Source organism: Panthera leo, chromosome B1 (assembly GCF_018350215.1).
Source record: "Panthera leo isolate Ple1 chromosome B1, P.leo_Ple1_pat1.1, whole genome shotgun sequence".
Taxonomy (NCBI): Eukaryota; Metazoa; Chordata; class Mammalia; order Carnivora; family Felidae; genus Panthera; species Panthera leo.
Genome location: NC_056682.1, coordinates 43,408,320 through 43,431,508, shown reverse-complemented (window position 1 = coordinate 43,431,508; position 23,189 = coordinate 43,408,320). Strand labels below are relative to the sequence as shown.

Below are 23,189 nucleotides of genomic sequence, written 5' to 3'. Positions count from 1 at the left end.
TTCTTTGTTTTTAGTAGGTATCTTGTAAATGGCCTTTATATGGAAGACACCAGTGGAGTTTGTTATGCTTATATGCTTCATATATGATGGCATATAATTTAGACTGAAATTAACCATTTTATTTTTTCTTATTTACCGTCTTTTTTTTGCATGTTTTTTTCCTTTCCCTCAAATCAGTTTTCTTTATTGTGTTTTTCCTGTTCTCTTCTTTTCTTCTATTACTTGGTAAATTTTAATGTTTTTATTTTTATATGATTTTCTTTAAATTTTAGTATTTATAGATAATGTTATAAAATGTCTAAATTTAATCATTTGTAGTCCTCTCAATAACACAAGGATCTCAGCCCTTTAACACTAACCTCTCTTCTTCAATCTGTTTGTAATTTGGCTTTTCACCTTTCTCCAAATAAGCGTTATTTCGTTGTTGTTGTTGTTGTTGTTGTTGTTGTTGTTATATTTAGTCAGTACTTAATAGGATTTCCTATTATATTTCTCAAGTCTTTGCTTACTATTCTTTTATTTTAAACTTTTTGTTTTGAAATAGTTTAAGAAATATAAAAAGTTTCCTTATATCCTTCATTTGGTTTTTGGCAACAATAACATCTTACATTAACATAGTGCATTTTCACAGCTACGGAATTGGTATTGGTACTGTATTATTAATTAAACTATAGACCTTATTCATATTTACCAGCATTTGCATGCACACATTTCTGAGTGTGTGTGTGTGTGTGTGTGTGTGAGTGTATAGTATTATGAAATTTAATCGCATCATTTGTGATACCACAATCATCACCATTCTTTTTGGAATCCTGCTTTTTTCATGCAAGGTTTGATTTTATTTTTAGGAAGTACAAATTTTAGTAGTTATAAGAGTGATTGTCTATGTGTGCTAATCTGTTTGACTTACATGCCTGAAAATGGCTTTATTTCATTTTCACTCTTGTATGGGTATAGAATTTTAGGCGAACAATTATTTCTGTAAGCCCTCTTGTGATATGCCATTGAATTCTGGCATGTACTGTTGTTGATGTCTGTTGCCGACTTAATTTATTTTTACCTTATGCTTAAACTGTATTTCTTCTTTAAGTTAGGTTCCCAAGTATTCTTCTGTCCAAAGTCTTATGTTATTAAATTATTACCTGTTGTGATGAATTTGTTTTTATTTATCCAGCTCTGAACTCAGCATAATCTTTAATTATAAAGTTTTTCTTCAATTTTAGAAAATTCTCAATGATCTCTTCAATGATTGACTCTTACCTCTCTCTTTTATCTTTCTGCAAGTCCTATATTTTAGGGTTTTCTATTCTGACATTCATGGTGGTGGTGATGATGATGGTTGTTTTCCTTCTCTTCATTAATCACCTTCTCCTCCACTTCCTCCTCCATTTTTTCTATCCTTTTGACACTAGAATGAGGCTTTTAAAAACTGAGCTATACTTTACATATAGTAAAATTAATATTCTTAGTGTGTGTGATTCTCTGAGTTTAACAAATACATAGTAACAAATCCATATGCATACCATGACTGCAATAAAATGCAGAACAATTCCATTACCCCGCAAATTCCCTTAACTCCACCTCCTGCTCCTCTCACTAACAGATCTGTATTTTTTGCTGTAGTTTTGCCTATTCCAGAACTTTGTATAAATGAAATTGTACAGTATGTAGTCTTTTGAGTCTGCCTTCTTTCCCTCAGGATAATGCATTTGAGATTCATCTATGTTGTTATGTGCTTGTTTTTTTTTTATAAATATACAGATTTATTGAGGTATAATTGATATACAGTAAATTGCATATGCTTTAAGCGCATAATCTGGTATGTTTTGATAGTTTGAAAAGTAACACCCATGAAACTCATGAAACCATCACCACAATCAAGGTTATGAAGATATCTGTCATGCCCAAAAGCTTCCTTGTGTTCCTTGGTAATCTCCACTCCTGCCTCTTCCATCTCCTTTATCCTCAGACTACTGCTGAACTGCTTTCTGTCAGTATAGTTTAATTTGCATTTTCTAGAATTTTATATAAATGGAATCCTACAGTATGTGCTCTTTATTTTTGTCTGGTTTATTCTATCACTGTAATTATTTTGCAATTCATTCATGTTCTGATGTATGTCAGTACTTCTTTTTTTATTGCTGATAGGTATTCAGTTGTGCAAATACAGCATAATTTGTTTACCCATTCATTGGTTGATATATGTTTGGGTTGTTTCCATATTTTAGCTTATTATAAGTAAAGCCACTATGGACATTTATATGCAAATCTCTGGGAATATGTGCTTTCTTTTTCTTGGGTTAATACCCAAGAATAAAATGGTAGGGCAATATGGTAGATATATTTGACTTCTAAAGAAAGTGCTGAGTTGTTTTTCAAAGCAGTTGTACCATCTTATATTCCAGCCACTAGAATGTGAGAATTCTAGTTCCTCCACATTCTTGCTGACACTTGATATGGTAATATATTTATTTTTAAAATTTTAACAATTCTGATAGTGTGTAGTGGCATCTCATTGTGGTTTTAATTCACATTTCTCTAATGACTAACGAAATTGTCAGTTGCGTTTTTTTGTTGTTATATGTACTTTTTTGGAGAAGTGTGTGTGCAAATCTTTGGCCCATTTTAAAATTAAGTAATTAATTAATTAACTTACAGTTTAGAAGTCTTTTACTTATTTATTTTTGTACCTATTGTGCCATGATTTCATAGGGAATGGGTTCCAACAGCTCAGGCACCTTTCAGTTGATTCTCACAAAATGTGCTCCTCTGGGTGGAGCAGATTGGTGCTTCAGTGGAATCCAAGTACGTTTCTTTTTGGCTTCCTTCTTTCTCTGACCATTTTCCTTCACGCGTTTCAGGAGGCTTTCTCGGCTTTTAGAGTGCCTGATATGCTCATTGGGTGCATTAATCATAGCATGCTAGGTACATTGTAGACTCAATTTTGCCATGTTAACATTTGTGGGACATTCTGTTTTGAACTGTGCCCATTCCCTTGATGTCTATAAATATATTAATTGTAGATTCACATGTGTGGCTAAAGAACAACTCCATGTTTTCTAAAAGGCGCAAAGAATGTATAGCTGGTGCCACTCCTCTTTCCCTTTGTGTTGGTCATTTTGAAAAACTATGGAAGATGGTGGTTCCAGCTGGAAGGCTCCATTTTTTGGTTGGCTTATCTTTTTTATTCCTGAGTTGTTCAGATCTTGTGGTCATTCTTAAATGAGTTGTTTTCTTATGATTGCATTCTTAGTGTTCTGTATATATTCTGGATATAAGTCTTATTATATATATGATTTGCAAATATGTAGATTAGGAGTAGTCTAAGACTTATTTTTTTTTATCCTTTCAAAGAACAAAAAGTTTAAATTTTGATGAAATCCAATGTATGAATTTCTTCTTTTATATATCATGTTTTTGGTTTTGTGTCTAGGAAATATTTGCCTAACCAAAATTCATAAAAATTCTCTTCTAAAGTTTTATAGTTTTAGGTTTTGCATTTAGGCCTATATATGATTTGAATTAACTTTTGTATGGGTTAAAAGGTATGGATAAAGTGGTTGTTTTCTGTGTAAGAATATCCAATTGGTCTAACACCATTGTTTTTAATGCTTTGTTAAGTGGGATCAAAACAGTCACCATTACTGAGGCAATACCCTTTTGAGTAACTCTACCCAATTCTCCATAGCATAATAGTTTGAAACTCAGGTGGTGGGAACATAAGCTTTTCCTGTCCCTATGTGAACACAAAAGATTGCTCAATTTCAAATAATATTTCTCTGGCTTAGGTAGTTTCCTCATGTGTGTTCAATAATCAGTACTTTGCAGAAGACACAAGAGGGATCTTCCACAGATCTCAGGAGCTCTCTGTGTACAGCTCTTTCCCTTTCTGGAGTTTTCCCTGTGAATTCTAGCTGCCTTGGCCTCCCAAGACTCCCAATTCTAATAGCTCAACTCAGGGAGATTTCTGGGCTTTGTCTGGGTCCCCCTGGATGTACTATAGGCTGAAAACTCTCACCAGGCAGTGAGAAGGGTCAATCAGTAGGTCTCACCTTTTTTATTCCCCTCTATCAGAGATCACTGTCCTGTGCTGCCTAATATTTAATGTCTGAAAATCATGGTTTCATATATTTTGTCCATATTTTTAGTTATTTTAGGCAGGAGGATAAATCAAGTCTGTAACTACATTTTGGTCAGAATTGGAAGTATGCCTTTACAGTCTGTAACCGTACTTTTGTATTTGTCTCAACACCTCACATTGTGTTAGATTTTTTTATTTCACTTTACCATTTCTTCTGCCATCACTGTCCTGTTCTGGATTTATGGATTCTATTCTTGTAAAGATCTCTATGGAGATTTTGAATATTATTACATTAAAGTTTTTTAATCGTTTGTGTTTTTTGGTGTGTGAATTCATTGTTTTGCTGTGGATGTTCACATTAGCTCTCAGTGGTTTGTAATCAGACTCTTTGATCTTCAATGTCTTTTGTTTTCCTGTGAGAATTCTGCATGTTTGTGTTGAAGAAAAATACATGTGGATTGTTTCACTTTTGCTTCTTTTATCAAGCAAAAATATTTAAAATAATTGCCATGTAATTGTTCAAGAATTTGTGGGAGTGTGAACTGGGGTCCTAAAATTATACTTTTCAAAGGCTTGGATTCCTACTTCTTTCAATGATACATTTTTCCCCATCTTCGTATCTTCATTTCCCTCCAGCATTCCAAAGGCCACTAGTCAGAATTTTTATTATTCCTGTTTCATGGGTGATATGGCTCTTCATGGCTCTCAGGTTTAATTAAGGAACTCATGGTTTTCCCACCATGAGGCAAAGGCCTTGAACTCCTTCTAAGAAAGAGCTATTAAATCTCTAGCCCCAAAAGTGTTATTACTGGTTTAGATACCCCTGAAATTATTGAGTATTAGCTCCTGTTTACCGTTTGAACTCTCAGTTTCTTCATTTTTATTAGCACTGGGAGAAGTCTTTTCTTGTTGTTAATCTCAGTTATGTGTTAAATGTTTGCGTTATTTTTTTCAGCAGTTCCTCTGTTATGAGGAATGGAAGGAAAGGGGAAAGAAATTGCCCTGCCACCTCACTCTGCCAGACTGTCTAGAAGTCAGTATGGTGGTTGTTGTTTTTTTTTTTAAATTCACAAATGTAGCATTTTTTTTTAAATCAATGAATAAAAGTTAAAGGTTGGGGCATGAAGGTCAGAATCAGGCATTCAGGGTCAAATCTGTATTCTGTATTCAGAAGCAATAAGGAAAAAACAATTTGTGCCTATTTGATAGTCTCCTCACTGTGGGATTTGAAATTTGCACTCTTTGTGGATGAGGTATATGGGTAAATAAGAGTATTATTTTTTTCTGTCTTTGTTCAGTGACCTTGAACATTATTTTCTTTATTGGTAACTAGTCTTGTAAGAGAGGTAATACTGTTTATAAGATGGTCTGACTTTTATTCATGTAGTTGGCAAGACTTTCTTAGGACTAACATGAGACACAATTTTCCATTTTTTTAAATATCCAGGTTAGAAGGCAGCACTCACACATATGCTAGCAGGTAAGTAAATTAAAAGGCGTCTTAAAATATATGTTGTAAATTAAGAACAAATTAATAATTCATAATTTTTAGATACTGTTTGAACAGCTGCAATTAGTAAAGTAATGCACTGAAAACCAGGCTACTAATATATATAGCAATTTAATTTCTAGTAAATTAGTCTATTATTCATTTAATAAATGTTATTGGAAGCCTACTCTGAGAAAACAAGGACTAAAATAGCCAACTCTAGTAAGAAATAAGATGTACATAATTAGTAAAGAAAAAGACTGTATAGTGCCTAGAAATAGCCCAACTTGTGTTGTATTCATGTATTGCTTGGGTAAATAAACAAGCAGATACCTGACATTTCATAGATTGTACATGACTGAGCTCAGGTAAAATCTATAATAATTATGGATTGGGAAGAACTAATTATATTGACCTAACTGTGCTGTTAGTATTTTGTCCCCATTAGTGTTTCTTACCCATAAATTCAGCCCTCACTGTTTTATAATTGCTGTGTGAACATTCTATTTGTTAGATTTATATGATACAATTTTTCAGTCCTTTTGCTTTCAATCTTTTATTTAAGGTGGTTTCTTAAAAACAACCTGCCAATGGAGCTTAAACATATATAATCTCAAGAGTTTCTCAATAGTTGAATTTAATATGTGTATATACTTGCATGTTTGCTGATGTATTTAGACTAAATTCTGCCACTTTATTATTTTTTGTTCTATATTTCATACTTTTCCAGTATTTTATTTTTCTACTTTCTTGTACTCTATTGTATCAATTGTACTTTCATTGTTTTTTATTTCCTCCTATTAATTTAGTCATTACATGTTCTAATTTTATTCTTTTAGTGATACTATTTAATGATTGAATTGTATTATTATTTAATTTTTGATATTAAATGTTAACTTCAGCTATAATGAGCATTTACAGTTTTCTAAGAACATCTTAGCCCATTTAACCCTATAATCTTTTATTCACTCTTATTATTATTATTTGATATTTAGTTACTCCTGAATTTTAACCTCCTGCAAACAAGTCATCATTGTCATTATTGTATTTAGTCAAAACATACTAGGATTTCACTACATGTTTACCACTTTATTTGCTCACTATTCTTTTTTGAATTTCACTCCATCTTTTTATGTTCAATCTCCCTTTTGGTGAAGTACGTCTCTTAGAATTTCCATCAGTGAGTCTCTGTGTAGTAAGTTATTTATCTTACCCACCTGAAATTATCTTTATTTTCATTCTTGAGTAAGAGTCTATGAAGTGTGAACTTTTAATTTGAGAGTTATTTTGTCTTGACTATTTGAAGATATGTCATTGTAGTCTGGCATTTACTGCTAGAAGATGATGATAAATCTTCTCTTAGTGTGTTTATACATTTATTCCTTAATGGCTAATAGGAGTTATCTGTAGTTTATCTGTTGTATTTCTATTGCTGCATAACATATTACCACACCCTAGTGACTTAAGACAATATTTATTTGTTATGTCAAAGTTCTGTAAGTTAGAAATCCAGGTGGATTTGGCTGGGTTTTCACAAGACTGACTGTAAGGCCTGAAGGCCAGGCTATGTTCCTAACTCATTCAGGTTGTGAGCAGAATCTAATTTCTTGCAACTGTAGGTTTGAGGTACCTATTTACTTGCTTGCTGTCTGCTAAGGGTCCCTCCCTATTCCTAGAGTCTGCCTGCATTATTTCTCATGTACCTCCCTTCATTTTCAAAGAAAAAGGGCGTTGAACTGTTCCTTAGGCTTTGACTCTCTCTTACTTCCTTTTCTGCCACCAGCAGAATACTTTTTTTTTAAGTTTATTTATTTTGAGAGAGAGAGAGAAAGAGAGAGCAGGGGATGGGCAGAGAGAGGAAGAGAGAGAATCCCAAGCAGTCTCTGCACTGTCACTGCAGAGTCTGATGTGGGGCTTGAACCCACACACTGTGAGATCATGACCTGAGCCAAAACTAAGAGTCAGATGCCTAACCAACTGAGCCACCCAAGTGCCCCCAGAATACTCTACTTTTGAAGGGCTCATCTGATTGAGTCAGGCCCACCAAAAATAAACTTTGTTTTTTAAGGTCAACGGATTTGGAGCTGGGAAATCTTTTCAGTACTTTGAAGAATATTTGAATAACCAAGGTATGGGGAACTTAGTGAGCCACCTCTAGAATTCTGCCTAACAAAAGCCTCTACATTTTCTTCTTGTCCCAAGACTTGTTATTTCATTATAATATATTCTGTAGAGATTTTTTTCTTTTTTTTTAAATTTTCTTTTTTATATTTTAAAATTTACATCCAAGTTAGTTAGCATATAGTGCAACAATGATTTCAGGGGTAGATTCCTTAATGCCCCTTACCCATTTAGCCCATCCCCCCACCACAACCCCTCTGGTAACCCTCAGTTTGTTCTCCGTATTTATGAGTTTCTTCTGTTTTTGTCCCCCTCCCTGTTTTTATATTATTTTTATTTCCCATCCCTTATGTTCATCTGTTTTGTCTCTTAAAGTCCTCATATGAGTGAAGTCATATGAGTTTTGTCTTTCTCTGACTGACTCATTTCACTTACCTTAATACCCTCCAGTTCCATCCGTGTAGTTACAAATGGCAAAATTTCATTCTTTTTGATTGCCGAGTAATACTCCATTGTATATATATACCACTTCTTCTTTATCCATTCATCCATCAATGGACATTTGGGCTCTTTCCATACTTTGGCTATTGTTGATAGCACTGCTATAAACATGGGGGTGCATGTGCCCCTTCAAAACAGTACACCTTTATCCCTTGGATAAATGCCTAGTAGTGCAATTGCTGGGTTGTAGGGTAGTTCTATTTTTAGTTTTTTGAGGAACCTCCATACTGTTTTCCAGAGTGGCTGCACCAGCTTGCATTCCCACCAAAAATGCAAAAGAGATCCTTTCTCCGCATCCTCGCCAACATCTGTTGTCACCTGAGTTGTTAATGTTAGCCATTCTGACAGGTATCAGGTGGTATCTCATTGTGGTTTTGATTTGTATTTCCCTGATGATGAGTGATGTTGAGCATTTTTTCATGTGCTGGTTGGCCATCTGGATGTCTTCTTTGGAGAAGTGTCTATTCATGTCTTTTGCCCATTTCTTCACTGTATTCTTTGTTTTTTGGATGTTGAGTTTGATAACTTCTTTATACATTTTGGATACTAACCCTTTATCTGATATGTCATTTGCAATATCTTCTCCCATTCTGTCAGTTGCCTTTTAGTTTTGCCGATTGTTTCTTTTGCTGTGCAGAAGCTTTTTATTTTGATGAGGTCCCAAAAGTTCAATTTTGCTTTTGTTTCCCTTGCCTCCAGAGAGAGACATGTTGAGTAAGAAGTTGCTGCGGCCAAGATCAAAGAGGTTTTTCCCTGCTTTCTCCTCGAGGATTTTGATGACTTCCTGTCTTACATTTAGGTCCTTCATCCATTTTGAGTTTATTTTTGTGTACGGTTTAAGAAAGTTGTCCAGGTTCATTCTTCTGCATGTCACTGTCCAGTTTTCCCAGCATCACTTGCTGAAGAGACTGTCTTTATTCCATTGGATATTCTTTCCTGCTTTGTCAAAGATTAGTTGGCCATACGTTTGTGGGTCCATTTCTGGGTTCTCTATTCTATTCTATTGCTCTAAGTGTCTGTTCTTGTCCCAATACCATACTGTCTTGATGATTACAGCTTTGTAGTATAGTGTGAAGTCTGGGATTGTGATGCCTCCTGTTTTGGTTTTCTTTTTCAAGATCGCTTTGGCTATTTGGGGTCTTTTCTGGTTCCATACAAATTTTAGGATTATTTGTTCTAGCTCTGTAAAGAATGCTGGTGTTACTTTGATAGGGATTGCATTGAATATGTAGATTGCTTTGGGTAGTATCGACATTTTAACAATATTTGTTCTTGCTATCCAGGAGCATGGAATCTTTTTCCATTTTTTTGTGTCTTCTTCAATTTCTTTCATAAGCTTTCTATAGTTTTCAGTGTATAGATTTTTCACCTCTTTGGTCAGATTTATTCCTAGGTATTTTATGATTTTTGGTGCAACTGTAAATGGATCAGTTCCTTGATTTCTCTTTCTGTTGCTTCATTTTTGGTGTGTAGAAATGCAACCGATTTCTGTACATTGACTTTATATCCTGCAACTTTGCTGAATTCATGAATCAGTTCTAGCAGTTTTTTGGTGAAATCTTTTGGGTTTTCCATATAGAGTATCATGTCATCTGTGAAGAGTGAAAGTTTGACCTCCTCCTGGCCGATTTGGATGCCTTTTATTTCTTTGTGTTGTCTGATTGCAGAGGCTAAGACTTCCAATAGTATGTTGAATAACAGTGGTGAGAGGTGTCATCCCTGTCTTGTTCCTGACCTTAGGGGGAAAGCTGTCAGTTTTTCCCCATTGAGGATGATATTAGCGGTGGATCCTTCACATATGGGTTTTATGATCTCGAGGTATGCTCTTTCTATCCCTACTTTCTTGAGGGTTTTTATCAAGAAAACATGCTGTATTTTGTCAAATGCTTTCTCTGCATCTATTGAGAGGATCAAATGGTTCTTGTCCTTTCTTTTATTGATGTGATGAATCACGTTGATTGTTTTATGGGTATTGAACCAGCCCTGCATCCCAGGTATAAATCCTGCTTGGTCGTGGTGAATAATTTTTTTAATGTGTTGTTGGATCCGGTTGGCTAATATCTTGTTGAAGATTTTTGCATCCATGTTCATCAGGGAAATGGGTCTATAGTTCTCCTTTTTAGTGTGGTCTCTGTCTGGTTTTGGAATCAAGGTAATGGTGGTTTCATAGAAAGAGTTTGGAAGTTTTCCTTCCATTTCTATTTTTTGGAACAGTTTCAAGAGAATAGGTGTTAACTCTTCCTTAAATGTTTGGTAGAATTCCCCTGGAAAGCCATCTGGCCCTGGACTCTTGTTGTTTGGCAGATTTTTGATTACTAATTCGATTTCTTTACTTTATGGGTCTGTTTATGGGTTATGGGTCTGTTCAAATTTTCTATTTCTTCCTGTTTCAGTTTTGGTAGTGTATATGTTTCTAGAAATTTGTCCTTTCCTTCCAGATTACTGATTTTATTGGCATATATTGCTCATAATATTGTCTTATTATTGTTTTTATTTCTGCTGTGTTGGTTGTGATCTCTCCTCTTTCATTCTTGATTTTATTTATTTGGGTCCTTTCCTTTTTCTTTTTGATCAAACTGGCTAGGTGTTTATCAATTTTGTTAATTCTTTCAAAGAACCAGCTTCTGGTGTCATTGATCTGTTCTGCTTTTTTTGGTTTCGATAGCATTAATTTCTGCTCTTATCTTTATTATTTCCTGTGTTCTGCTGGTTTTGGATTTCGTTTGTTGCTCTTTTCCCAGCTCTTTGAGGTGTAAGGTTAGGTTGTGTATCTGAGACCTTTCTTCCTTCTTTAGGAAGGCCTGGATTGCTATATACTGTCCTCTTATAACCGCCTTTGCTGCATCCCAGAGGTTTTGGGTTGTGGTGTTTAGGAATATACTTTTTAATTTCCTCTTTGACTGCTTGGTTAGCCCATTCATTCTTTAGTAAGATGTTCTTCAGTCTCCAAATATTTGTTACCTTTCCCAAATTTTTTGTGGTTGATTTCGAGTTTCATAGCGTTGTGGTCTGAAAATATGCACAGTATGATCTTTTTGTACTTACTTAGGGCTGATTTGTGTCCCAGTATATGGTCTATTCTGGAGAACATTCCATATGCACTGGAGAAGAATGTATATTCTGCTGCTTTAGGATAAAATGTTCTGAATATATCTGTTAAGTCCATCTGGTCCAATGTGTCATTCAAAGCCACTGTTTCCTTGTTGAGTTTTTGATTAGATGATCTGTCTATTCCTGTGAGTGGGGTGTTGAAGTCTCCTACTATTATGGTATTACTATCGATGAGTTTGTGATTAACTGATTTATATATTTGGGTGCTTTCACATTAGGTGCATAAATGTTTACAATTGTTAGGTCTTCTTGGTGGATAGACCCCTTGATTATGATATAATGCCCTTCTTCATGTCTTGATACAGTCTTTATTTTAAAGTCTAGATTGTCTGATATAAGTATGGCTACTCCGGCTTTCTTTTGTTGACCATTAGCATGATAGATGGTTCTCCATCCCCTTATTTTCAATCTGAAAGTGTCTTTAGGTCTAAAGTGGGTCTCTTGTAAACAGCATATAGATGGATCTTGTTTTCTTACCCATTCTGTTACCCTGTGTCTTTTGATTGGAGCATTGAGTCCATTGACGTTTAAAGTGAGTATGAAAGATATGAATTTATTGCCATTATGTTGCTTGTAGAGTTTCTGGTGGCATTCTCTGGTCCTTTCTAGTCTTTGTTGCTTTTGGTCTTTATTTATTTGTTTTTCCCCCATCTTTTCTCCCTTCAGAGAGTCCCCATTAAAATTTCTTGCAGGGCTGGTTTAGTGGTCACAAACTCCTTTAAGTTTTGTTTGTGTGGGAAACTTTTTTATCTCTCTTTCTGTTTTGAATGACAGCCTTGCTGGATAAAGAATTCTTGGCTGCATGTTTTTCTGATTCAGCACGTTGAATATATCCTGCCACTCCTTTCTGGCCTGCCAAGTTTCTGTGGATAGGTCTGCTGCAAACCTCATATGTCTTCCCTTGTAGGTTAGGGACTTTTTTTCCCTTGCTGCTTTCATGATTCTCTCCTTGTCTGAGTATTTTGTGAATTTGACTATGATATGCCTTGTTGATGGTCGGTTTTTGTTGAATGTAATGGGGGGTTCTCTTTGCTTCCTGGATTTTGATATCTGTCTTTCCCCATGTTAGGAAAGTTTTCCACTATGATTTGCTCACATAACCCTTTCTCTCTCTTCTTCTTCTGGGACCCCTATGATTCTGATGTTGTTCCTTTTTAATGAGTCCTTGATTTCTCTAATTCTTTTTTTTTTATTTTTTTTTAACGTTTATTTATTTTTGGGACAGAGAGAGACAGAGCATGAACGGGGGAGGGTCAGAGAGAGGGAGACACAGAATCTGAAACAGGCTCCAGGTTCTGAGCTGTCAGCACAGAGCCTGATGTGGGGCTCGGACTCATGGACCGTGAGATCATGACCTGAGCCTAATTCGGCCGCTTAACCGGCTGAGCCACCCAGGTGCCCCGATTTCTCTAATTCTTAAATTGTGCTCTTTTCCCTTAATCTCCCTCTTTTTTTCTGCTTCATTATTCTTTATAAGTTTGTCTTCTATATTGCTGATTCTCTGTTCTGCCTTGTCCATCCTTGCCGCTGCTGCAGCCATCCGTGATTGCAGCTCAGTTACAGCATTTTTAATTTCATTTTGGTTATTTTTTACTTCTTTTATCTCTGCAGAAAGGGATTCTAATCTATTTTTGACTCCAGCTAGTATTCTTATTATTGTGATTCTAAATTCTGGTTCAGCCATCTTGCTTGTATCTGTGTTGGTTAAATCCCTAGCTGTCGTTTCTTCGTGCTCTTTCTTTTCCAGTGAATTCCTTCATTTTGTCATTTTGAAGGGAGAAAAGGAATTAATGAGGTAGAAAAATTGAAATTAAAAAAATTAAAATTAAATCATGACCTGTAATAATTTGTTTATCAGTGGGTAAAACATTAGATTGGAACTTGAAGGCCAGAATCAGGCATTTAAAATTGAGCATATCCTGGCAAGTAAAAAGGAGAAAACTAATCTGTTCTCTTACTCCTTTCCCTATTGGAGATTTGATATTTATATTCTTTATGGATATGATATGTGTATAAATATGAATATTAATTGCATACTTCAATTTAGTAATCTCTTAAAATTATTCATTAGTGGCAATTAGTGATATAAAAGAGTTAATGCAGGTTACAAAATAGTCTGACATTCATTTGTTATGGATGCATATTTTTTTAATATTAACTTGGAAAGCACTATTTTCATTCTCATTTAGATCCAGATCAGAAAGCAGCAGCCAAACAGATACAGTCAGGTAAGTAAATTAAGAGGTGTCTTTTAAAGTAAGTATGTGGGGGCACCTGGGTGGCTCAGTCAGTTGAGCGTTTGACTTTGGCTCAGGTCATGATCTCATGGTTCGTGAGTTTGAGCCCCACGTCGGGCTCTGTGCTGACAGCTTGGAGCCTGGAGCCTGCTTCAGATTCTGTGTCTCCCTCTCTCTCTGCCCCATCCCCATTCATGCTCTGTCTCTCTCTGTCTTAAAAATAAACAAAACATTTAAAAAAATTCAAAATAAGTATGTGTTAAAAATAAGATTAACAAATTGATAACCAGCAATAAATTACTAAGTATCAATTGAGCAGTAACAATTGGTAAGGTGCTATACGAAAAAATAACTTATTAGTATTTGCCAATCTAATAACTAATGACTATTTGTCTAGAAAAATCAATGTCTTCTTACTTTGATTTTGTTAATGTATGTTGGGGTTTAGTTTTTGGAAACAAAGGAAAAAATGATTGCTTAAATGTTTATGGAGCTAACTCATAAATGGGGAAGTTTACCTCTGTATTTATAGATTTTTACAACTAGAAATTAAATGTGCATGCTCATGAACAACTGAATGAATTCTTACCCTAGTCACTTAAGAAAACTTTGCTGAAGAGAAACATCATAATAAAATTTTGTAAGTTTATTTACTTATTTTGAAAGAGATAGAAACAGCATGAGAATGGGAGGAGCAGAGATAGAGGGGGAGAGAGAGAATCCCAAGCAGACTCCCTACCAACAGCACAGAGCCTAATGGTAGGGATCAAACTCACAAAACTGTGAGATCATGATCTGAGCCGAAACTGAGAGTTGAAGGCTTAACTGATTGAGTCACCCAGGTGACCCAAGAAACAATAATTCTATGGGGGTGTCTGGGTGGCTCAGTCAGTTAGGTGTCTGACTGTTGATATCGACTCAGGTCATGATCCCACGGTTTGTGGGATCTATCCCCACATCGGGCTCTACACGAACAGTTCAGAGACTGCTTGGGATTCTCTCTCTCCCTCTTTCTCTCTGACCCTCCCCTGTTTGTAGTCTATCTTTTTCTCTCTCAAAATAAATAAACATTAGAAAAAAAAAACACAGTAATTCTACATCTTCCATAGCCTTTCAGTATCACAAAAGAGTTTTAATTAGATTTCCATCCATTTCCTGAAGGGTGGATATTTCTGTATAATAAAGCAGTAAGTCTAGTTTCCCACATCTGTCATTTTTGGGTTTGGGGTCTTTCTGCAGATATAAAATGTTTAGGAGTTTTCACACCCCTCTCCCTGACTTACAGTCTTTATTTACTTGTGAGGAAGTGTTGGTGTTATTCCTTATGTGTTCTTCCAAAGTCCACTGCTATTCCAAAAACACTTCCAGATCTATAGAGTAAACCTTGTAGGCTGTACAACATGGTTATATAATTTGTCTTATTCCAGATGAGAGCTTCCTCTTCAATAAGAATGCCTGCCTTTCTTTATTTCTCTTTTATTATGACAATCTCTTTACAGTGACACTTTGAAATCATGATTTACCATCACCAAACTAAAAAAAAAATTGATTTTCATTTAATAATGATAATAGTAATATGTCCTCTCTGTGTCAGGGAGTTTTCATATGGTACTCAAACACAGCAAGTCTCAGGTACTTTTCCTCAACTTGGACATATGTCTTATTATACTGTTATCTCAGAAAATAAAAGCCATGATTATCTTTCTCAGCATTGTATAGCCAGCCTGTCTTAGAATTCTTGGTTAATGCTAAGTGCTCAATAAATATTTGTTGAATGAATGAATAAATGATTACTTTTAATCTCCCCCTGCCCCTCCCCACATGGGCAGCTCAACAAAAAACCTTACAAATACAAAAGTACATAGATACGTACACACACATATACACATCCATATATCTATGGATGTTACAACTGCTGTGATGTTATAACTGTTCTTATTTCTTCTCTCATATTATCTCTCATCCTAAAACTTGTTGATATAATTCATCTCTTCTAGGGTCATGATTCACCTACATTGGGTGAGGGATGATAACATTAATTATAGGAAAATTTACATTTCAGTTGGAGTAGTATAATTTAGGATGTTAATCCACTACACTAACCTTCTGGCTTGGTGTGTACTAGGGAAACATTTTTGGGATAATTATTCATGTAAGTTTTAATAATGTCACTTGATACTATTGCTTTGCTTTACTAACATAAAATCTACACTATAATTTTCAGGTCATTTATTTTTGGAATAATCCTTATCTGGTGGAAAGTTAGTGGGAAAGGCTGTTGAAGTCAAGGAATACAGAGAGGCGTGAATCCCAGTATCATTATATTAATGCCACTTTAAGCATCATTAATTTTTAAATATCTGAATTAAATTAATATTTCCAGTCTTTTCCTAAACAGTAGAAGGATCTTAGATCATTTAATAGCAAACTACATTATGAATCTTTCATATATTGTCATTTGAGTTTTAACTTCTAGGTTCTTTACCTACATGACTTCCCTTCCATTAGTCATTATTGTTGTTGTGATTATATTTACTAGGATCTAACAACATATTTACTAATTACTTTGTTCGCTATTCATTCTTGAACCCATTTTCTCATGTTGATTTCAATTTCCCTTTTCCTGAAGTACAACCCTTTTAGTTTCAATTAGTGTCTATGGTTATAAGCATTTTGTGTTAAATGCCTGAACATATATTTTTTTCCACACCCAGCTTTGAAAGAGAACCTGGATGATTATAGACTTATAGTTGAGAGTCACTTTACACAACTCTTTTAAAGCATTCTGTTGTAATGTGACATTTACTGTCATTGATGAGACCTCCGTTGTTAGTGTAATTAATTTCTTTATTCCTTTCCAATTAATGTGTGTTTGCTCTAAATGGCTTCTAAGGTTTCTTATTTGTCCTCAGTTTTGTTATTTTATTATGATATGTTCTGATATAATTTGTTCTTATTGATACTGATCTGGATTCAATATAGTCTTTAGATATCAATACTCAGGTCATTAATTCTATAAAAAAATTCAGTTATTATTTCTTCAATTATTGAACCTTCCCCATTCTTTTTCTTTTCTTTAAAATGACTAATATCTAAAATGATTATATTGGGGAGAGTCTTCTCATTTTAGCGTCCATGTTTCTTAACTGGACTGTTCATGTACCGTACTTTTTCACCTCTCTATCTGGCATTGATCCCTTCATATGAGCTTCCAGATCACTCATTCTCCTAATGGTTATCTTTTTCATGACTTATTCCCATCTTACTCTCTGTGGAGATCTTAAATATTTCTATTTAAGTTTTTTATATTGTCCATTGATCTTAATGTGTGAATTTTTTGTTCTGCTGTGCTATGGCTGTGGCCATTTAACACACAGCAGTAGTTTGTAATTTAGACTTGTAAATGATGTCATCCTTAGGAGCCATGATTGGTCTCATGGGAATTCTGCATGCTGAGTTTACGCATACATTAGGAAGAGGGGAATGTTTCAGATTTGCCTGTCCTGGAGCATGAATGTTTCAATATTTTCTATATTTCCTGGCTCAAATTTGTAGGTAGTAGGATTAAGGAATTGAGATCCTGCCCCTCTACATAGTACAGGCCTGAAGTTTTACTTCTCTATGTGGCCCTTTTCCATCTACATGGATAAGCCAGCTTACTTGTTGCATTCCCAATGGCCATAATTTTTATTTGCTCTATTTAGGACTACTAGTCTCAGGGTTTGTTCTATCTTTCTAACATCTGTTAGAAACAGTGTCTTCTACTCCTTCCAAGCTACGGTTAGTAAAACTATGTCTCTTAGGATGTAAATCATTCATATTCCCTTATAGTCATTCAGCTTTTGCTCCTGTTTTCCTTCTGAACTCTTAGTTTCTTCATTTTTTACTGACAGAAGGAAAAGCCTTTTTGGCTGTCAATCTCCATTGGATATTAAATTTTTGTGCCATCTTCTTCAGCTTTTCTGTGGAATAGAAAGGGAAAACTTTTCTTGTGGAATAGAAAGGGGAGCTCTTTCCTGTCATTTCATTCTGCTAAATTGCCCAGAAGTAAATAAATGTGAGTTTTCATTTGCAAAATGTGGAAATTTACATATCAATGAATAAAAAAACTAACTTGAAGCCTGAAAGCCAAATTTAGGCCTTCATAGTCAAACTTATGTATTGTGCTTAGAAGTGGTGAAGAAAAAAAAAATGCATCTCTACCATCTTGATACTTTTCCCCACTGGAAGTTTTATATTTTGCATTATATGTTGTACTTGGTGTTGTGTAAATAAGAATATTACTTATTTGCATGTACCAAGTGTTAAGAGAGTTAGTTTTGGTATAAAATGGCTTGATCATCATTCTCAATTTAGGCAAGTTTCTTAACTGCTAGACATTATTTTTATTTTTTATTTTTATTTAGATCCAGTTCAGAAAGTAGTGCTCAAACATATACCAGCAGGTAAGTAACTTAGAAAGTTTTTCTCATAAATAAGTGTATCTTGAAAATAAGAATGAACAGGGGCACCTGGGTGACTCAGTTGGTTAGGCATCCACTTTTGATTTCGGCTCAAATCATGTGATTGAACCCGTGCAGGGCGTGCTTGGGATTCTCTCTCTCCTCTCTCTGAACCCCTCCCCCTGCTCCCTCTTTCTCTTTCTCTCTTTCAAAGTAAATAAATAACTTTTAAAAAAGAAAATAGTGAACAAATAATTGCTTACTATTTTTTAGCAGCCACAGATGATAAAGTACTGTCCTAAAAAACAATTTATCGGTATTTTTCGTTCTAGGAATAAATATTTATTAACTCAGTCTTTTTTCTCAGTTGACTAAATTTTTATTGATTCCCTACTCTTTTGATACACAGGAAAAAAACTAGTTAAATCTAATGAGACAAGATATCTATAATTATTATGTGGAAGTAACTCATAAGCAGAGCATTTTTTACATTCTTTATGATGAGGTACACAAAGGAAAATACTATTTTGTTCAGATTACATTTATATCCACAAACTCAATATAAACAATGGGGTAAACTCCACTTAGGAGGGGTTTATCACAGAGATGGTATCATAAACACACTAAAATTCTTTGCTTCTCACAGCCCCGCAACAGCCCACAATTGTGTTAACAAAGGTTCTCTGAATTCTTCTTAAATTTTTAGTTTCCCATGCTCCACAGTTGTGGCCTTGTGATCCTTCTAAAGTCATCAAATATTTATTGGTCTTCTCATATTTCTTTCTCCCTTATTAGAATTTTAGTTTTCTTGTACTGTCTGACATTTTTCCTTAAAGTGTCTTTTAGTTACTTTCAATCTACTAGTATTCCAGAATATCCCTTTATAGCCACAGGTTAAAATTTCAGGCTGCACCACAACATTTATAGTTTCTATCCTTTCTGATGAAGTCACTTCCTCCATTAGGGAAGGTTATGGAATTTCTACATCCTTTATTCTCTCTGTTATTTTTGGATATCTCCTAACATAATTACTCTTTTATAGATGTTAGTTACATTCTCCCAACTAGGTATGAAAAAAGAGTTAATTTTCTTTATTGTCTCCATTTTCTGTCAAGAGAATGCTCAACACAATTCTTCCAAACTTTTGCTTACCTAGAAGCATCACTTTCCCTATATATACTCTGAAATCACTTGAGGGTAATGCTCTGTACACCTAGCAGAGTACATGCTTAAAGAATAAGTTGTTAATGAATGAGTGATTACTCTTGAACTTCACATACACACATAGTTAATATTATTACTACTCCATTTGTCCCCTCTCCCATTATAGAATATGGGATTCACATAATCATCTTCTTCTAGAAGTGGTATTCAACTGGACTGAGGGATAGTCAAAGGCATGGTTAACACTACCAAAACAAGAATTTTTTTAAATGCTGGAAATCTAATGGGTTGTGCATGTCAGTAGACACAAGTCTAGATCCCTTTATTGGTTTGGGGGAGAACTAACTACAGTTAACCTTCGAACAACATGGATTTGAACCGTGCAGATCCACTTACACATGGGCTTTTTGATAAATATATAAATATAGTACCATAAATGTATCTTCTTTATGATTTTCTTAATAGCCTTTCTTTTCCCCAGCTTACTTTATTGTAAGATACAGTTTATTTTATATATATGTACATATACATATATATATATATGTATATGTATATATATATATGAAGTATAAAATGTGTTAATCAACCCTTTATGTTATCAGAAAGGCTTCCAGTCAACAGTAGATTATTAAGTAATTAAATTTTAGAGGAGTCAAAAGTGTTATGTGTGGTAATCAACTCTGTGGGGGTTGACACCCTTAACCCCTTTGTTGTTCAAGGGTCAACTGTATATTAAAAAGGGGTGTTTCATAGTGAGAATAGTTGGAAACATCTTCTTTAAGGTCTGAAGATATAAAATAACAGAGGTAGGGAAAGGATGAGAAGGGTAAAATTATATCACTTATCACTGAATTATCTCCCTAATCTTATCATCTATATTATTTTCTCTGTCAATAAACCTCATTTAATTTGTCTTCAATTTATTATTTTTTTCTCTAATTCTGTTGGTTAGAGGATCAGAAAAAAATCTATGGATCCAAAAATTTGATTTTGACTTTTGGTAATAAGTAGTATAAATGTAGACATTTGGGAGATATTTCTTTTTTACCGTTCTTTTGCAGGCAAAGAGGAAGAAACTTCCATTAAAAATATAAAATAACTTTATTGTATTGTATTGTATCAAACTAAAAGTATTATTTCATTGTTTATTTAGATCCAAATCACAGGAAAGCATCCAAACACATAACAGTAGGTAAGTATATTAGAAGCTGTCTCTTAAAATAAATGTTTGAAATTAAAATGAAATTCATAATCTATAGTATTTATTGGGTAGTTTAATTAATAAAGTACTAAATCAGAAACAATGTATTAATCTTTACTAATCTTATTATTGGTCTTTTTTCTTCATTCAATATTGTTCTCTTAAGTCTGTTGGGAACTATCTCTTGTGGGTAGAATGGAATTAAAGGGTTGAATCCAGTAAGATATCTGTTATGTAAATTAGTCTATAAAGTAAATTTATAATCAGGGCCACCTTATCCGTTAGGCATTGAAGGCACAATATTTAAGTCCTATGAGTTTCCAACTGCCAAAAACAAAACTATTTACAACATGAAAAACCAAACAGATTGGCCCCAAGATATGGAAAAGGTACAATTAATATATATTTCAATTTCTAAAAAATAATGCAGTTTGATTCATATTCAGGAACATTTTATTGTATGTAGAAAAATGTAAGATTTTCTCATTTGCAAATACTTCTGATTAAAAATGATGCTTCTCCAGAAATCTCATAAAATTGTAGCGTAAATGTTACTCATGGCCAAATAATTTCACAAGCAAAATTAACAAAAATTTTGTCTAGAATTTTTTTTAAGTAGGTTCCATTCCCAACGTGGAGCGCAATGTGGAACTTGAACTCATGACCCTGAGATCAAGACTTGAGCTGACACCAAGAGTCTGATGCTTACCCGGCTGAGCCACCCAGGAGACCCTAGAATCCTTTTTTTTGACATGTGAATTTTTTTGCTTGGCAGTACCCCCAGTTTGTATATTCTGCGGTGGAAGGGAATTTATTGCTCTCAATACCTTAAGCCTGTGTGTCTTTTTTCTCTTCCACAGTAACTAATAATTCCTTCAGAAGACAATGGATATCAGAGAGTATCTCACTGAGAAATGAAAATTTCACCTTTGCTCCCTTGGTCACAGTTGAAGGAAACAATAAACTGAGTGTGGAACTATTTGCATGTGCATCTGTTTTTCTTTCTGCTTCCACCCCTGAGGCTGCAGTTCTGTCATTTCAGGGCCCTTAACTGAAGATACTCATCTCTACTCAGGCATCTCCATCCCAACCAGGCTCCCTGAGCTCTTTTTCCCAGTTCTCCTACCACCCACTCCTGCTTACTTGCTTGGAGCCTCAGATGCTGGCAATCTGCATCAACTGCTTTTACTCAGGAAGAGCTCTGGGTGGTAGTCCATGTTCTTCCTCCTAGTCCTTCTCGCTGGACTTGGCTGGCTGTATACAGATCTCAGTTAATCCTGATATTTTCCCACCTCACCTTCCCCAAAACCCGAATCCATGGCTTCTGAGGGAAGCTGTGTTTGCCTTAAGGACTATGCTACTGTCTAGGACTCTTGCTCTAACCACTGCTTTTCCCTTGTCCCTTGGCTAAGTGACCCATAGGGTGAATCCTAGAAGACAGAAGAACCCAGAGAGCCTGGGCTTGGGTCTCAGGGGCAAAGGTTAATCCCTATCAGAGTTTAGTGGCAAGGCTGAAAAATTGAGTTAGGTAAAGTTTCTCTCATTTTCATTTTTTGAAATTTTGTATGAAATTGTTTACTTTTCCAATGAAATATTTGTCAGAATTCACCAATGAAACTGGAATTTTCTTTGTGAGTTGTACTTTAATTATGGATTCAATTTCTTTAACAGAGGACTATTCAGGTTTTTAATTTATTCTTGCAGTAGGTTTTTCATATATTGTAATCTTAAAGGAGTCTATTTCATTTAATGGTCAATCATTTGACATAAAGTTGTTCTTAAAAACCTTTCTTAGTGTTATTAACCTTTTATGGGATCTTTCTGATCAGAGTTGATAAGTGTTTTCACATTAACTAAAATCTATTAATCTTTTCAGACCACCTCGTCTTTTTTTTTTCTTTATTGCATCTCTGTTTTCTGTTTCATTGATTTCTGCCTTTTTAAAATTTGCTCTTTTCCTAGCTTCTGGAAGTGGAAATTTAGTTCATTTATTTTAAACATTTTCTAAATATTTTAAAGGTGTAAATTTGCTCTATATACTTCTTTAGCTTCATTTCATGAAATGTGATATGTTGTATTTTTATTATTCTTCAGGTTAAAATATTTTTCTTTTCTTTTCTTTTCTTTTCTTTTCTTTTCTTTTCCTTTCCTTTCCTTTCCTTTCCTTTCTTTTCCTTTCTTTTCCTTTCTTTTCCTTTCTTTTCTTTTCTATTTTTTTTTATTGTGGATGTTTTCCTATTTGACCTTAATTTTTGCCTAGTAGTTTTCTTTTAATTTTGTTTTTAAATTTTATTTTTTTTAATTTACATCCAACTTAGTTAGCATATAGTACAACAATGATTTCAGGAGTAGATTCCTTAGTGGTCCTTACCCATTTAGCCCATCCTCCCCCCCAGAACACCTCCAGTAACCCTCAGTTTGTTCTCCATATTTGTGAGTCTCTTCTGTTTTGTCCCCCTCCCTGTTTTTATATTATTTTTATTTCCCTTCCCTTATGTTCATGTATTTTGTCTCTTAAAGTCCTCATGAGTGAAGTCGTATGATACTTGTCTTTCTCTGACTAATCTCACTTAGCATAATACCCTCTAGTTCCATCCACGTAGTTGCAAGTGACAAGATTTCATTCTTTTTGATTGCCGAGTAATACTCCATTGTATATATACCACATCTTCTTTATCCATTCATCCATTGATGGACATTTGGGCTTTTTCCATACTTTGGCTATTGTTGATAACACTGCTATAAACATTGGGGTGTATGTGCCCCTCTGAAACAGCACACCTGTATCTCTTGGATAAATACCTAGCAGTGCAATTGCTGGGTCATAGGGTAGTTCTTTTTA

General features: G+C 34.6%; 1 protein-coding gene across 9 annotated transcripts in view; it reads left to right on the top strand.

Annotated features, from left to right (window-relative positions):
* ADAM32 (ADAM metallopeptidase domain 32) overlaps nt 1-21,326 on the top strand; it is a 170,946-nt gene extending 149,620 nt beyond the window's left edge. For 2 of the 9 annotated variants that reach the window (XM_042934787.1, XM_042934792.1), the window contains 5 exons: nt 5,529-5,561; nt 13,493-13,531; nt 17,947-17,985; nt 20,300-20,338; nt 21,208-21,326. In XM_042934787.1, the coding sequence (XP_042790721.1) occupies nt 5,529-5,561; nt 13,493-13,531; nt 17,947-17,985; nt 20,300-20,338; nt 21,208-21,214 (157 nt within the window). In that variant the 3' untranslated portion in view covers nt 21,215-21,326. Of the gene's footprint in view, nt 1-5,528; nt 5,562-13,492; nt 13,532-17,946; nt 17,986-20,299; nt 20,339-21,207 lie in introns of those variants that run through there. The other 7 variants (XR_006201592.1, XM_042934788.1, XM_042934793.1 and 4 more) reach the window with 5 other exon arrangements.
* Nucleotides 21,327-23,189: the final 1,863 nt, after the last annotated feature.